Source organism: Syngnathus floridae, chromosome 12 (genome assembly GCF_059516105.1).
Source record: "Syngnathus floridae isolate MCC-2025c chromosome 12, RoL_Sflo_1.0, whole genome shotgun sequence".
Classification (NCBI taxonomy): Eukaryota; Metazoa; Chordata; class Actinopteri; order Syngnathiformes; family Syngnathidae; genus Syngnathus; species Syngnathus floridae.
Window position 1 is genome coordinate 10,014,926 of NC_142424.1, and position 18,226 is coordinate 10,033,151.

An 18,226-nucleotide genomic window follows, 5' to 3' on the forward strand; every position below is an offset into this window, starting at 1 on the left:
AACACAATCCGCTGTTTTTGTGCGCCACGACAACTGAATGTGTACCGAAGGTAGAAAAGCGCTATTCTGCGCAAGTGAAAGCCCATTAAAAAGTTGGAAGTAAATAGCAACTGCATTATAAAGAAAAAAAAACTCTGGAAAAAGTAGATTCACAATGTGCACATATGTAACAATTCAAAAATACAGACTCCAAAATGCAGCTACTGATGTATAAACGTAACTTTCAATTACTGTGCATTTTTATAGCTTAGCAAAACAAACAAAAAAACTCAATAAAAAAGTCTGCATCCCTCTCAAAAAAGTTTTCCCCAAACTTTGCTGACATTAAACTGGATGACAAAAATGACAAATAACCTGTAATGATAATTTCGTGTTAAAGCCAGCGCATTAATGGAGATCAACAAAAAGATCAACAATTTGTGTCGGATTCTTTTTTTTAAATGAGGGAGATTGAAGTAATTATGCTATTTCGTTTTATTTCGTGCATTGAATACAAACATTGTATTCAGTGGATACAATGTTTGTATTCAATGCTGTGAACAACGGATGAATCGATTTACAAAAGACACGCCCCTCGTACGTGCGTGACTGGGCGAGTAGCGATGACGTATGTATAAAGGCAAGCACGCGCCAGACCGTAGCTTGCTTCACCGCCAAACTGTGGTTGTAAACGGACCAAAAGAAAGTGAAAGTGGAAGACTTGTCCCCAGAGCTTTTTGTTGCCTATCACAAGGGAGCTGTTGCTCTTTTCTTGAATGGCTCTCGTCGCGAGTGGACTGAAAACCCTCGGCATTTCGCGGATTTCAAGTTAGATGTCAGAAAGCTGTGACCATTTGATCATTTTCTCCAAGGGCCAGTGGTGTAAGTTGATTAAGTTGCATTTACTGTTTTCTTGTTTTTTTAATTAGTAAACAAGGCGTTGCTGCTGTTAAATTTAACTTTAATTTTTGCCAAGAATGCGTTTTCCTTTATAAAGCGTTATTAAGATCCCAGCTGAACAAAAATACCTTTTAAAAATACCAATGGAGGGGGAGTGTGTCCTATCATAACTCATCTTGTTTTGCACACATTTTGCCAACTGGCGACTGGTTGGTTGCTAGTCACCAGCAAGGAACGCTATGGAAAGCTAAACAACAAAATCGAGACTAGTCAGCGTCTCTGGTGACGATTCTAATAATGATTCTTAATTAATGATCACATACTTTATTATAGTATGCAAGTACTTGCTTTAGAAAAACACCTGCTTGTTATTCATTATTGAAAAACACCTTCACTTCGTCATAATTTCCACACAAAGCGTTCTAGGATGAGGCAAATTGGTAAGCTTTTTTGTCATACTCATTTTTATTCATTATTGTATAGACTCAACTTGGGGTATAATGAAGAATTTTTTTAAATCAAATTCTATTTGACTTTTTATTGAATACGCTACACATGGCTACAAATGTATTGATTTACAATATGGATTTAGTGGAGCGATGTCAGTGAGAGGATTGGTTGTCCACTGCCTTGCTCTAGGGCAGTGGATCTTAACCGGGGGTGCTCGCACCCCCTAGGGGTGCAAGGATGCTTCCTTTGAGGGTGCGAGGATACCCTGGGGGAAATTTACAATTTTTCGGAGATAATAGTTGGGTAACTGAAAAAAGTGAAAAATTCTGGAAATGAAGAAGTCATTGTGTTAATTGGCATTAGGCATAATGCAAATTAAGCCTTATAGCTGTAAAGTAAACCAATTATTATTATAATAATTATTTAGGGTTAGGGGTGCGAGAACTGGTTGGTGAATTGAATGGGGTGCGAACAAGGAAAAAGGTTAAGAACCACTGCTCTAGGGCGCCTTCCCACTTCAACAGCATGAACCAATTGCGATGCTTAAACTAGTACCCTCAATTCCTCAAGCTACATTTTACAATAGTCACATCTATTGACAGGTTTATTCCAATGTACTATAAAAGGCGCCTGTCAGACTAGTTTACATTATAGTCATTCTGTTATCAGCACTGTGACCCGCTGCAGTCCTGTGTGTCCTGAGAGAGAACATTATTGAATAACAATTTTAGCTTATGTCCTTAAATTTGTGCTCATAGATACTATGAACATATGGCGAGAGTTATCTAAAGCTAAAGGTAATTATTATCGTCTGTTTCCCCCCACTTTGTTTCTTGTCCAAAAGTGGATACAGTCCAAAATGGTGGAACAGTTTGAGGCAATCAAAATAAGATCCCTATAGTTGAGGTGTAGACTGTGATCTCAGTTTAGCTAAATTAGTTCTACACCCTAACCGCATCACTCATTAGTTTAGACATGTAACAATGTCAAGTAGTATTTAACCAACTGAAGTAACTGACCACTTAGTATGTCACAGTCTGCTATAGAGAAGCATCTTCCTTGGTGACCTTCATGACTGTAAAGTCTGGATTCAAAGAGTGTGCAAACTTCATTATTGCACTTACTGCTCATAAAAAGCTCTATCTGGATTTAGCAATTAGGTGATAATTAGCGTTATGTAGTGCCACTTCATAACCGCCGCAAAATTTAAATAAGCATGTTCTTAAAAACTAATATTAATGGCTATTACAGCGCTTGCATCTTGCAAGTCTACTAACGCACAAGTCCAATATCAAGTCAAGTCAAGTTTATTTGTATAGCCCCAAATCACAAACAGTCTCAAAGGGCTTCACATAGACAAAAATTGACAATTATTCTCAAAGCATCCCCTGATCTTAAGCTCCCAAAAGGGCAAGGAAAAACTCAAAAAAACCCTACCAGGGGAAAATGAGAAACCTTGAGAAGGGACCACAGATGGAAGGATCTTCTTTTCAGGATCACCAGGTTTTAATGGATGCAGAGAAGGCACAAGTAATACATAATATGAAAATCAATGAAAAAATGGATGTCGGAGGTGCCCGCGACTGTCCCCAGCCGGGTAGGGGGTGGGCAGAGAGAACAAAACAAACTCCGGCCAAATCGGCCACTACAAGTTAGTTAAAGGCCATCTCATAGAAATGTGTCTTTAAACGTGTCTTAAATGTTTCTACTGAGGTAGTAGTTCTAATATCCATTGGTAGGGCATTCCAAAGCTCTGGAGCCCGAATAGAGAATGCTCTAGAACCTGCAGACATTTTCTTGGCCCTCGGTGTAACTAAAAGACTAGCGTTTTGCGAACGAAGGTTACGAGACGGAACATAGGGAACGACTAGGTCGACGAGATATGAAGGCGCTAAGCCATGCAGTGATTTATAGGTTAGTAGAAGAACCTTGAAGTCACATCTTAAATGGACCGGGAGCCAATGTAAGTTGGCTAATATTGGGGTAATGTGATCAAATTTTCTTGTCCGTGAGAGCAGCCTCACAGCAGCATTTTGTACTAACTGTAGACTTTTAAAGAGGGACTTAGGAAGACCAGAGAATAATACATTACAGTAGTCCAGGTGCGACGTGACGAACGCATGTATAATAGTTTCCGCATCCCCGGTCGAGAGGATCGGACGAATCTTAGCAATATTACGAAGGTGAAAAAACGCAATTCTGGTTATATTCTTAATGTGTTTTTGAAAGGAAAGCGTTTGGTCAAATATTACCCCGAGGTTAGTTACAGTATCACTCTGAGTGATAGTACGGTTATCTATATAGCAACCAAGTTGTTAGAATACAGTACTGTGGCATATGAGGTGTGTCAATTATAAATAAACCTGACTGACAATTGAAACAAATTATTTCAGAAGAACTCGTGTTGACTTTGCCGCTTTAATGGAAACAACATTTGGGAATCAATTGTTGTTCATTAAGTTAAGTCAAAGAGGTGTGGTTTTTTTTGTCACAAATGAAATATGTGCAATTGCTACTAATTGATGGTTAACTTCAACTGCTTTTAGTTGTCAGCCTTGAGTGATTTGTTATTGTGTTTGTGAAGGCACAGTTGCTGATAATGTTGTCGTATTAGAGCCTATTGTATTGTGCAAGTGTACCTAATGATTGTGGTCAGAGAGTAGATTTCGTCTTGTTTGATAGCTGGTGGTCCAATATCAACTGTTACATAAATTATGAATGTGAAAACAACAAAATGCCGATGTTTTTGTGACTTTAATTTGGTTGTATTTTGGTTTCTAGGTCATGTCGTCATTGTTTATTAATTTGCACAGTTACGCAAAGTGTAATCTTTTATTATTTATAATTGACTAATCCTGTGTTTCTCAACCACTGTGCGCGGCACACTGGTATGCCATGAGAGATGTTCAGCTGTGCCATGCGAAATTGTCTAATATTAATTACGGTGAGAGTGAGAGCAAGGTCTGGTCAGTCACTTGCTAATCGCATGTGCGTTGCTAATTGAAGAATCTTGAGATTTCATGCTGTGTGCGTGTGTGTGAAAAGGACTTATATAGCACTTTCACAACATTTTTCGTCAAATAACTAATTTTAATATAAAACCTGGTGTGAACACAACAAATATTTGGTGGTAGTGTGCCTCGAGATTTTTTCCAATGAATAGGTGTGCTGTGGATGAAAACAGGTTGGGGGAAAAACTGGACTAATCTACAAGACCACATATGTCAGAGTCAAGGCCCGAGGGCCACATCCGGCCCACGAGAAGGTTTTGTACGGCCCCTGGGATGATCTTGATTTATTATTAGAACCGGCCCGCAGACCGCAGCAAGCCGGCAGCCCGCAGATCTTTCACACGCACCAATACTACATTTCCCACAATGCAACGGTGAAGCACCGAGCAGTAGGCTGCTTGATTTCAGTGTTTATTAGCAAAGCAGTCGTCAGCATAACTGTAAAATTAACCTTCAGATACCCATCATAAATGGCAAAAAGTAAGGTGGACACTGAGAACCGGGGGTTTCAAACAAGGTGGGAGTCGGAGTATATGTTCGCGGAGGTAGCTGGAAAATCTGTGTGTCTTCTGTGTGGAGAAAGTGTGGCGGTACTGAAAGAGTATTATCTGAGACATTATGAAACGAAACACGCGGACAAAAACAAGAATATAGACATGGAACAAAGGCTACAGAAGGCCGAGGAATTAAAACGAGGCCTCAAATCTCGACAGGCTCTGTTCTAAAAAGCCAAAACACAAGGCTAGGCTGCTGTCAAGGCCAGTTTTATTTTGGCAGAAGAGATCGCTAAATTAGCCCGGCCATTTACGGAGGGGGATTTCATCAAAAACTGTCTGATTAAAGTTTGTGTTTTTACTCAGTTCAAGTTTAAAAGTTAAAGTTTAATATTTTTTTTCACTGCATGTTACTTATCCTTGAGGAAAGTGTTGTTTTTGATTAACAGATTTCTGCACTTTATTTTATTGTATTTCAATCCAATTATATTTTAAAAATATTTCAGTTGAGTGGATGATAGAAAATTGCTATTATTTTTTTTCTTTGAAGTAAATTTAGCTCACTTTTGCTAAAATAGAAAATATAGGTTACTGATGGTGCCTTGAATAATACAGGTTTCTTTCATTTAATGTTCATGTTATGGGGATTTTTATATAAAGGAAATTTGTCTTTTCTGTCTGTTGAAAATTAACGATTATTGACAAAGCCATAAGAAAATATTGCTTTATTTATCTGATCATATTGGAATATATTTGTTAGGTTTTCAGTAGGTTCAATTAGGTTCACTAGACTACATGCGTCATTTAAAAAAAAAATTCAATGAACATTCGATCAGTCCGGCCCTCGGCTTGTAGCTAAATTTTTTATTGGGCCCTCCGTCCATTTGACTTTGACACCCCTGTACTAGACTAATCTTTTCAAACCTGGACTGTGGAGGCATGGGCCAATATAATTTCACTAAATTCTGAAAACAGAATAAAGCATTTTTAATATTTCTTTAATATCAAGACTTGATATTACAGAACAGCACTTGCCCGCTGAAGACCACTCCCCCCCCACACGAGCAGCCCCTGCGCCTCTCTGCCGACGGTGTGTGGAGGGCGCTTGCCGCTATTGACACCCGTAAGGCGGCAGGCCCTGACAACATCCCGGGTCGAGCGCTGAAGGACTGCGCTGGGGAGCTGTCGGGTGTCTTCACGGACATCTTTAACGTTTCCCTGCAGCAGGCCATCGTCCCCTCGTGTTTCAAGGCTGCCACCATCGTTCCTGTGCCGAAGAAACCTGCACCGTCCTGCTTCAATGACTACCGCCCTGTGGCACTGACGCCCATCATCATGAAGTGCTTTGAGCGGCTGGTCATGGAGCACATCAAGTCCGTTCTCCCCCCCACCATTGACCCTTTCCAGTTTGCGTACCGTGCCAAGCGGTCCTCTGAGGATGCCATCTGCTCTGCCCTCCACTCGGCCCTCACCCACCTGGAGAGAAAGGACTCATATGTGAGGTTGCTGTTTGTGGACTTCAGCTCTGCCTTCAACACCATTGTGCCGCAGCGACTCATCTGCAAACTCGATGAGCTGGGCCTCAGTGCCTCCCTCTGCAACTGGCTACTGGACTTCCTCTGTCAGAGGCCTCAGGTGGTGCGTGTTGGCGACAAAATCTCCGCCAGCATCACGCTGAGCACGGGGGCCCCCCAGGGCTGCTCTTCACCCTGCTGACGCATGACTGCACTGCGACCTACAGCGACAACCGCATAGTGAAGTTTGCTGACGACACGACTCTGGTGGGCCTCATCACGAAGGGCGACGAGACTCGGTACAGGTCAGAAGTTGACCTTCTGACCACGTGGTGCAGGGACAACAACCTCCTGCTGAACGTCAATAAGACCAAGGAAATCATTGTTGACTTCCGGAAGGGTCACACAACACACCTGCCGCTGATCATCGACGGTGCTGTGGTGGAGAGGGTGAGCTGCACCAAGTTCCTGGGGGTGCACATCAGTGAGGACCTCTCCTGCTCCGCAAACACCTCGTCACTGGCAAAGAAAGCTCAGCGCCGCCTGTACTTCCTGCGAAAGCTCAGGCGTGCATGTGCTCCTCAGGCAGTCCTGTCTACATTCTACCGTGGCACCATTGAGAGCGTCCTCACCAGTTGCATCGCTGTCTGGGGTGGTAACTGCACTGAACAGAACTTGAAGGCCCTGCAGCGCATAGTGAATACGGCTGGTAAGATTATTGGTGCTTCGCTCCCCTGCCTGAAGGACATTTATGCCTCCCATCTCGCCCGCAAGGCAACCTCGATTGCCAGAGATGTGAGTCACCCGGCTCACTCTTTGTTTGACCTTCTGCCCTCTGAGAAGAGGTACAGGAGCCTGCGCTCCCGCACCACCAGACTCGCCAACAGCTTCTTTCTCCAGGCTGTTAGGGCCCTTAACTCGCTACCCCCCATCTGCGTAGCGTGCGGCACTGTTGCGCTATTTTCGGGAATCTCTGCTGTACGCGCACTTGCTCCTTTTTTTTTTTTCTGCTCCTCTTATTTATTTATTTATTGTTGTGTTATTTATTCAGCACGCTTTTGTTATACTTGTTTACCTGTTGTGAGCCATGTCTTGTCACCGTGGGATAGGGGGGAACAAAATTTCGGTTTCTTTGTGTGTCTTTGGCATGTGGAGAAATTGACAATAAAGCTGACTTTGACTTTGACTTTGATATCAGGACATACATAAAGATAAACAACCATTCGCGCCTATGCATAAATTATCCCAAATAAACATGTTTTTGGAATGTGGAAGAAAGCCAGAGGGAGAAAATGTAGACTTTATATAGGCAGACCTGAGCACAAATTTGAACCTTTAAGCTCAGAACTGCAAGCTGGACGTGCTAAGCGTTTATGCCTTATTCATTTTCATGAATTTGAACCAAAGCCTTTACTTTTTTTTTTTCTCTTTATGTTATACGGATTGTCATTCATTTTAGACTTTCTCGTTCTACACTGCGCAATCCTCTTGTCCCTCTCCAGTTATGATGGTGAACAGCAGGGTGGAGGGGCCCACAGTGGCCGTAGTGGGAGGGACAGCAGGTCGGTCGTGCGCAGGATGTGGAGGTCGAATAGTAGACCGCTTCCTCCTCTTCTCAATGGAGCAGTACTGGCACACGCGCTGTCTCAAGTGCTCCTGCTGCCACGCTCAGCTGGGCGAGTACAGCAGCACCTGCTACAGCAAAGGAGGGTTGATCCTCTGCAAGAACGACTACATCAGGTGAGTGTGGCTCACGCTCTGTGGAACACGCTTTGCATGAGCGCACATTTCATTCTTTCTAGCATTTTGTACAGTGTTTTAAACCGAGTGTGACACAAATTGATATATTCAATAAAAATAGAGGACAGAAAACGAGTATAACTCTTTAAAACATTTGCTCATTGGATCAATTTAATTAATAAGTTGCAAGTTTCTGTAATATACCGTATTGGCCCGAATATAAGACGACCCTGATTATAAGACGACTCCCTCTTTTTCAAGACTCAAGTTTGAAAAAACACTTTTTGAACACCAAATTAAATTTTTATACAGAAAATTATTGCATCTGAAACAAATGATTATAACAATATATTCGGGAGAAAAAGCATGTTATTTTGCTTCATTCAAATCATGCAAAAACTGTCTATCACATCTCAATATCTGAACATTTAAATATGTAAACTAAAGTGCAATCACGTTTGTAAATGAATGGCTTCTAGTTTTTGAAATGTAAATAAACCAATCTACTGGGATAAAACAACAAACTGCATTAACCATCAAAGTGAAGTCTAACTGTAACTGTAGTCTTGAAGCAAATCTGAATAGGGAAAAACATTGCAATAAAATAATGCAAACTGCTACTGCTATTGTTGGGAAACCTGAGGACTGTATAGGGGTTGGCTCGGATGGTTATGCCCTTTTCGCCCCCGGGTGTCGGTCAGAACACAGGAGGGAATACGTGGTTCAGTTTTGATTGCTTTACTGAATTATTGACAAAAAAGTAACAGACACTGTGGCTCATAGGGGCATACAGGCAAACTGGCAAAGGGTATAGGCCAGACATGGGCAAACTACAGCCCGCGGACCACATCCGGCCCACGGGGCCGTTTAATCCGGCCCGCCAAACCTGAATAAATTGTATTATTGAACTTTTTTTTCAATAACAGTGTCGTATTTAATGAGAATCACTGATAGTAGTTTTTTGGTGAAATATTTTTTTAATGCTGTTAATAAATGCATTTGTTTTCAAAAAGCTTTTTTTGAATATCCATGCTTTACTACCTACTGAAAGTACAAACCTTTTATGCAATGACCTTTACATGTCATTTCTATTACTTCACACAGACACTACATCCATCTGCTCCTTGTTCGGCCCCCGATCAAAATTTAGAACCAAATTCGGCCCCCCAGTCAAGAAGTTTGCCCACCCCTGGTTTAGGCACATGTGTGTGTGTGTGTGTGTGTGTGTGTGTGTGTGTGTGTGTGTGTGTGTGTGTGTGTGTGTGTGTGTGTGTGTGTGTGTGTGTGTGCGCGTGTGTGCGTGCGCGTGCGCGTGCGTGTGTGTGTGTGTGTGTGTATGTGCGTGTGTGTGTGCATGTTTGTGTGCGTATGTGTGTGCGATGTGTGTGTGTGTGTGTGTGGTTCTGCAACAGACAGAAATACAGCACGTAAGTCAACGCTCAACTTCTGACGTCACACAACACTAGTAGACGGCACACATTACATAACTAACTGCGCGTAGCAGTTCCGCTATACTAAATAACCATAAATGAAATGCTCTCGAGACATCAAAATACATTTGCTGGTGACAGTTAGTCGCCGTGCTGCTGCGTAACGGCTGTAGTCATGCGTGTACGCTGCTCGTACAATGCGAGGCAAACTTAAAGGGTACGTTTAGTCATTAGCAATATTAACATTTTTCTATTCTACGAACATGGCTTAATCAAATCCCTGAAGTTTATTAAAAAAAAGCAACTCATGTAGGAAATAAATGGCTTTTAGTAAGTGAGACATGGAAATACTGGGAGCATCCATGTTGCTTAGTTTGTGGCCCGGATCAGGCAGCTGCGTGACGTCAGCAAGTTGATAGCATCTTGGCTGGCTCCAATCTCGTCCCCAGCGTTGGTGCAGGCCAGAGAGGTGTGACGCAATGAACTCCGGGAGAATCTGGGCTGGGTCACGGAGCACGGATTCAGTGAGTGTCAGTAGTATTGAGGATCACGCAACATGGCGCAGTGTAAAGCATTCGGATGTTATAATAACAAACGGAAAAACAAAGACAAACACTTCTTCCGTGTGCCAATGCCAAGCAATTATGATCATATCTGTAATGAATGGTTGCACAATCTAGGAACAGGTCACACGATGAAAACGTTCCCTTTTGGCAGTAATTTCGTGGTTTGTGAGGAACATTTTGAAGAGAATTGCTTCGCAGCCGATGTGATTAACAGGACCCTTGGTTTGAAAGAGAAAAAATGTCTGCATCCCTGGGCAGTGCCAACAATTTTTGCCCACAAACAAAGGAAAACTGATGTGAAAAGGCAGCAGCATCATGAAAAGAGATCCCAGAGACAAAACATTGCCATTCTGAGACAGGTATGTATCTGTGATAAGCAGTTTTTGTCTCCGATTTTGATAAATTACTGGGCAATTATTGTGGTTTGTGTACATTGGTTTCCCGTCATGGCAGGCAAGCGCATTTTGCCAGGGAAGTCAGTTTCCTGTCAAGTGATTTTAGTAACGGCTATGATCAATTGGTCGGAATCAACTTGGTGACGTCATATCCGGGGCGCCATATTTCTTCCCCAGGCAGCAAAAGTGCCGGTCAAACAGCAATGTTTCAGGCTATATATCTCTTGTCCCTAAGAGGTGTTGTGTTATTTCTTTTTTGATATTGTACATTTACTTTATACTAAATCAGTGCCTGCGTTATACAGGTTGACCAAAGGTACCCTTTAAAGGAGCGCGCCGGAGCTGTCAATCAAACGGCGCGGCGCGCACACAAACCAAACCGCGATCGGACAAACAGCACAACAGTGGACAGGAGTAACAATGAAATGTATATACTCACTTTGTGACGCACACGATCACAGCAACCTACTCAGTCGATACCAGCAACCTTTAAGTTACCGTCTTATTTCAATGCAAAAAAACATTGTATTATATTCGGGCCATTACGGTACTGTGTAGTGTATTTTTTGAACCGCAAAATTGTCAGGGAAATGAATGAATTCGCCCAAGGAGAGTAAACAGGAGACAAAGGAGAGTGTGTGGATATTTTATATGCTATTGGCAATGATTAATTGTCCCATTCACCCTTGCATTTTCCAACAGAAAGGCTACATTTTTTGCTTCAAAGCCAAAGAAACCAAACTCCACCCAACTGTTAATCAAACACAACTGCATGTAGCATCTTTATTATGCCTACTCTTCTCTGTATGTTTGAGCTGCGACTTAAAGGCTCCGGTGACACAAACCATGTCGTAATGGGGCTTTGCATGTCATGATGTGAAAGTGCTAGCGCAAGGTGCTAGCCACCAGCTAGCTTATAAACTGAATGAAGTTGATGTCACATTGCCTTATGGCTCCGCTTGTCAACATCACATGATCAAACTCAGAAAAGAGGTGCGCCATGATGTCACTGATGTAATCGTCCCTCGACAGCAGGTGTCAGTTCAGGGCAAAATGCCTACAAAATGGATAAAAACGGGTGGTTTTGTTTTGCAATTAATATCCCACCAATGCAATATCAATCAGAATACTGTTCAGCATAGTGGAGGCAGATAGAACATATTATTGTAAGTGATTTTTTTTTTTTTTACTTGACTTCCCCTTTAAGAACCTAACATAGTGCGGGTGTGAGCTCGAGGCAGACACTGCGGAACTTTTTGTTTCTTTTAATTCACTTTAAAAGGTATACCGGCTAATTGAGTCTCACTTAGCCAGGAACCTTTTTTCTTTTTTTTTTGCTTTATGAAAGCCCATGGGCGTTTTTTTACATCTGCGTCATTGCAACTTTGTTCACCATTCAGGAATCTCCCAAAATTACCCATAGCCACCTTGACCCTGTCTTGTGGTTTTAGGGTATGTACACATTAATCTAAATGTCTTATGTTTGCACTATTGGATTTCACTTTGGCAGGTATTTGAATAACGACCACAACTGCCAATTAAAACAAGAAATCAGACAGAACTGAATACAAATGTTGTGGGTATTTCTGTAAGTAGCTTTACGTGCATTAATTTTAAAATGTTTTAAAATTGATGTTGCATGGAGCCTCATAAATCAGAATCAGCTTTATTGGCCAAGTTTGTGCATGCCAAAAGTTAAATTGATCGTGACAGTGTCATGAAGAGATCGGAGCTGGGCGACCAAATGCAGCTTGGACCAGGGTTTATTGAACGAACTCAAAAGACAAACTATAGATGCTCGACTAGGGATGTGAATAACTGAACAGAAACACAAAACAAGACAACAGACAAGCAACTAGAAAAAACCATAAGACGTAAACAATCTGACAGGGAGTGACACGCAGACAAGACTTAAATACAAGACAGTTAACGAGAGTCAGGTGATGCAATTACACTGAGCCGAGCACAGGAGGGGAGGGGTGAGCACACCGACACGCTAACCGAAACTCATAAATGACATTAAAACAAGGAAACGAACTGTGACAGATCTTGACAGTCTACTATTAATACCTTAATTGAAAATGTTGTCTCATTGGAGTGGATTAACTTGAGCCTGCTGTTCCTGTCACTGACTGTTTGTTATAAGATGTTGATTGAGATCTTAAACTTGCTCATCGACTGTAACCAACATCATAAAATTAGAAAGCCCCACTTTAAAGTCCCAGAGACATCCTTTTTTTTTTTTTTTCAATTAGAACGGAATTTGATAGAATGTATAAAGAGAACACATTTGCCGCACTGGAAATTAAAAATGGACACAGATTACTAAGAATAAAGCTAAAATTAAATGCCAGTTTATCGATCGGGTTCCGCACGCAGCCACACTGGTGGCGCCATTACTGTGACATCACAAATTGTGCATCTGGATCTCAACAAACCCAAACAACATGGCGGATGATAGCGACAGCTCCGTTTCTAGCGGCAATATTAGCATCATTTTATCCGATTCAGAAACCTCTTTTGACGCATTAAAAATTAAAACAAAGGCAAAGCTCTCAAATCATATCTTTAACACTGCGCCTTTGAAAGATTTCACTGATAAAGGTGCATTATAAATGCTGTATTATTATTATAATTATCATTATTATAAGGAGGGGATTAGAAAATTTGAAGCAATTTCTGGGAATTTCTGTCTATTAAAATCCTGTCTCCAAGGACCATATCCAGTCTAAATTCCCAACTCTGGGAACTGAGAAGGATGTCTAAAAAATTCATAATATTCATTTATTAATTATTTCCTGATGAGTGATGTCTGCAAAATATTTATTTATTTACTAGTATTATTCTTGGTACAGTGGCCTGACTTAAATTAAAATTAAACTTACCCTTTTCCTCTCTCGTTTGACAAAAGCACCTCTAGGCTTCCCAAATGGAGTCCGCTCTTGGTCTGTGACTGGCGTTGTAATCTGTAGGACCAGACCAGTCTTTCCGCGTCCTTTGTACCTGTTTGGTCCATTGTTTCCTCAAACCCTCATCTTTTGGAAACAAAAATAGCGATACACCTACTACGTTGGTGTTACTGCATCCCATAGCGATACACCTTTTGCCTCCACGCTTCGACATACTTTTGTTTACATTCACTGAAGCTAAACGCGAACAACTTGAAACGTCACTTCCGGCTTCTTCCCCAGTCTAGGAGGTGGCCGCTCGGTGCAGTCAAACTCGTCTGCGCGGCACATTTAAATTAAATCTTTCAGAGCAACAGCTTCCTTTTCGTTGTTTCGATCGTCAACTTATATTTATAAGCCCATAAGCTAACTAAAACCGATTTATACATATACCGGTGTCTCTGGGACTTTAAAGCGAGCTTGTGGTAGTCTCAAATAATATATTCATTAGTTGTGCAATCTTCTTTTATAATGACTACAAACTGGCTATGAGGCGAGAGAACACTAGTTATGCAACAACAGCATTGCTCCCTAAGCATAAAAATCTCCCAAATGTGCATCTGATACCACTCAGGCGCTTTGCTAGAGCAGTTCATTAAATTGCAGTTGATCAGCCAACAGCAAATTCCAACTTATGTCTTTTCTAACATTGAGTGCAGGAAGTTCAGCTGCTTGAATAGTTACTACAACAAAAGGGTGGATGCTTTTAGGGAAATTCTACAGAAAACTTAAACGGTGATACAGTGGAAACTTCAAGTTTAACACAATTGTTTAGGTTGACCTACGAAGTGGAGTAAATCATGCAATCATAACTGTCATACGGTACATCAAGTGTAAAAGAAAGAAAGAAACAAAATCAGACTGAACGTTACACTAAAATCAAAAGAAAGAAAGAAAGAAATCTCCTCTCCTGCCATTTGTCTTCAGCGTGATAAAGAAGTAGCATTTAAGGATAGGTACACAAAGGGAGGCTTCAGAGGTGAGTCGACCTTTAAACATTCTTATTTATCAGACAAATGTAAAAAGGGGAAATAGCTTTGTACTACAGTATAATTAGCATCGATGCTAACGCCGCCACAAAATGAGAGCCACTCCTCTCGTCTTTTTTTTACTCGTCATACAAATTGAATACATGCTTTTGATGGTAGTAAAATAGTTTTGCTTGTGTGTTTCCGCAGACTTTTTGGACACAGCGGCGCTTGCAGTGCATGTGGACAGGCTATCCCTGCTAGCGAAATGGTGATGCGGGCACAAGGAAACGTTTACCACCTGAAGGTGAGGTTGATTGTGTCTCATCACCTCAGTACCGTATTTTTCGCACCAAAAGGCGCACTGGATTATAAGGCGCACCCTCATTGAATTTTTTATTTTAGAAATGATTTCATATATAGGGCGCACCGGATTAAAAGGCCCATAAAATAGAAGCTATACTGCAACAAACTGAGGTTGACTAGGGTTGCGGTATGCATCTACTCGCCAATAACCAATGAGCCCTCTGTAAACAATCGTGTTTCTCAAATTATCTCCTATAAAATGATCGGAACTGACTAAAGTTCGATCTAACACATTGGTACTGCTTACTTATGTTTCCGTTCCATATCGATCCATAAATTCACTCGAAACATTGACGGAGCAGCCTATTTTGAGATGAAATAGCCTTGTGCGTATAGCAGCTATCATTAAAGCATTAGCCACTTGCAAACTCCCATGAGCCTTAGCTCGCAGACTCCCATGAGCCTCAGCAAAGTGTCGTGGCAGCACCCTGTAAACAATCACGTTTCACAAACACTCTCCCATAAAAGTGATCGGACCCGACTAAAGACTGATTTAACACATTGGTACTGCTTATTTATGATTCCGTTGGATATTGATCTGTAAACGTACTCAAAAACATTAACGGAACAGCCTATTTTGAAATGAAATAGCCTCGCGGGTATAACAGCTATTCAGTGACGTCCCCTGACCACGGTTGTCGTAATGCTGGGACGCGATGCGACCTTGTAATTTACTAGTCATACTAAAACGTACTGAAACATTTTGGCAGAGCGCTATGTACAACCAGTATGGATCAACAAATTCATTAATTGATCCATATATTGTCACGGAACAGAGACAGGGCGAACAAGTGCAGCAAGATCCTTTATTGAAAAAGGGGGAAAGGGGAAGTGGAACGCTGGACTTGCGGTCTGACTGGCGTGGCTGAGCAGCAGAGCACAGCGCGTAGTCGAGTCGGAGGCAGGCAGGTGGTCGAGGCAGGCGACGATCAGAAGCGTGGTCAAAGGACGAGCAAGTAGTCGGGGCAGGCGGCGATCAAAGCGTGGTCGGTCAGTTTACGGAAGCAGTTGGCAACAGAGATCGTTCAGCGGACAAAAAGGCAGTGGTGTCACGGGCAGGGTAAGTAGACAAACTGACAACCACTGGCAGAATACACAGAGGTTAAGTAGGGGACCTAACGAGCTGTAGCAGGTGCTGGCAATTCCTTGATTGGGGCTTGGCTGGAAGTCAGGTGACGCAGGAACGTAACATATATAAGGCGCTCTGCATTATAAGGCGCACTGTGGTTTTTTGAGTAAATTTTAAGTTTTTAAGTGCACCTAATAGTGTAGAAAATACGGTATATACATAGCATTGTATCATCAAACTGCAATTGTTGTACTTGTTCTTGGTCCTGGTCATTGGCGCATGATTGTAGATGAAATCATTAACAAATCTTTCATGTGTTTTTATGTGTCAGTGTTTCATTTGTGCAACCTGTCGGAACCGCCTTGTCCCTGGTGATCGCTTTCACTACATCAACGGAACGATCTTCTGTGAACATGATCGGCCGGGAGGTGGACTACTCAGTGGACACCCAACTCAAATGCATGCCAATGGCATGATGTCAGACCAGAAGGTGAGAAGCGTTTTGCTCTGTGTTCATTTGCATTTTAGAAATCACGCTACACAATTTACTAATAACTCATAAGACCTGAACTTAAGCTGTCTGCCTTGTACTATAACAGCCTTTGTATTATGGTCTGCATTATGACTATTTATCCGTTGATATTTATCAACGGATAAATATAAATAATATACTGATATTTGGTACAAGTACATATTAATTATCTATTTCCATTATTTACAGGTATGCTGAAAAACTTGAGTGGCTTCTACCTTCAACTCTTCTATCGGCTTCTTTTTTCACCTTCCTCCTCTTGTAAACCAGCTTGTCACTCTTTTCATGATGAGAGAAGGCTGAATTGTTGCTTCGTTTGAGGGAGTATGGTTGAACCACTCAACTACTGTCTCTAATGAACTGTAGCAACAATAGTGTTGTGAGGATTAGCCATGGCTGAAAGGAAGGGAAAAGACGTTGACATTTCATAGCAGTGACTTCAGCAAAAACCACGATGCTCTTTGACCACCCGTCCAAAAAGTGGATATTGAATCTGGAGGTAACACTGAACTCAACTCATACAGAATGCACAACATTCGTGAGTTTTATGGCATTTTTTGTGTTTGTCTGTTAAACAGTAAAAATCCACAACCCTGTTTTCTGTGTTGGTCCAGTATTCATCTTAATTAAAGGGGAAAGTGGTGGCTTTTTTTTTAATCATGTTCATACTACACACAGAATTAGCTTCAAAGCTTTTTGTATCTTATTTTTGTATATTATATATTGTATGTACTGTATGTATACTCAATTTAGCTTTTTATCTGAAACAAAATGTTGCCTTTTGAAGAATTGGTATTGACATTGTGTTTTTGTGATCTGATGTTATACTTTACTTGTAACTGGTAATAACCTCTGTGAATGGCTGGAAACCAGTCGAGTGTGTACCTCAACTTTGGCCCAAAGTCAGCTGTCAGTCAACTTTTGGATGAGTTATCAAAGAATTTGATTATGAATTGTAAAGCTTGGTGTATGCTTGGAGCATGTATGTTCCACATGGAAATGAGTTCGTCCAGCACCACTTTGGCAGCCTATCATACTCTGCACGGCTTGTCACGGCGTGTAGTTGATATTTTCCCATACAATAGGAGGCAGTGAAGATCGTCTACATCACATGAAAAATACTTCATCACAGTAAAAGTAAAAAACTTTATTTTTTATTCAATGAACTGTCATTAACAGCAGTTAGGGATGAACAGTCTCCATATTTTAACGTAAATAAATGAAACTAAAGAATTGGGCCGCAGAACATTGGTGTTTAAAACAGCTCTTTGTTGTCCGCCATCCTTTCAGCGCAGGAGCTTCCGCAGGGTTTAGAAATCTCGGCAGGAAGCATCAAGCATATACCAAGCCATTTAATTGTGCAGCAGCTGATGAATCCAATACGCAACATGATCCACCTGGAAAGCTAATAGCACCACAACACATTGTCCATTTGTATAATAAAATAACTTTTTTTTCTCTTTCATTCATTGCGCACTTACTCAATAAAACTACATGCACGAGAGGGAGAACATTATACTAAGATGAACTATCTGTCTGAAGTAGTACTGCACTCTTAAGCATATATTTGAAAATAGTAAGTAGACCATAATTGTATTGCAATACATACACTAAAAAGACACTGAAAGTTACATAAGTGCTTGATGTAAGATATTGGAGTTATACTAACCACGTGTGTGTGCAGTATAAGTGTAGCGTGCGATAACAATCAGTAGCTCTGAAATGGATCCATTATTAGGAGTAATTAACAAATGCATTTGAAGCGTTGAGGTGGTGTGGTAGATATTTCATCCAATCAGCATAGTTTGAATAATTAAACTGATCAACTTAATTAGCTTAATTAAGTTGATTTGACTACGGATCA

General features: G+C 41.3%; 1 protein-coding gene across 1 annotated transcript; it reads left to right on the top strand.

The window, feature by feature from the left end:
• Positions 1–623: 623 nt before the first annotated feature.
• lmo4la (LIM domain only 4-like a) lies at positions 624–17,827 on the top strand. Its single transcript, XM_088392036.1, has 5 exons — positions 624–861; positions 7,851–8,088; positions 14,606–14,702; positions 16,162–16,320; positions 16,552–17,827. Exons 1-5 carry the CDS (start codon positions 813–815, stop codon positions 16,558–16,560), a joined length of 552 nt encoding a protein of 183 aa, XP_088248162.1. The 5' UTR covers positions 624–812; the 3' UTR covers positions 16,561–17,827.
• Positions 17,828–18,226: the final 399 nt, after the last annotated feature.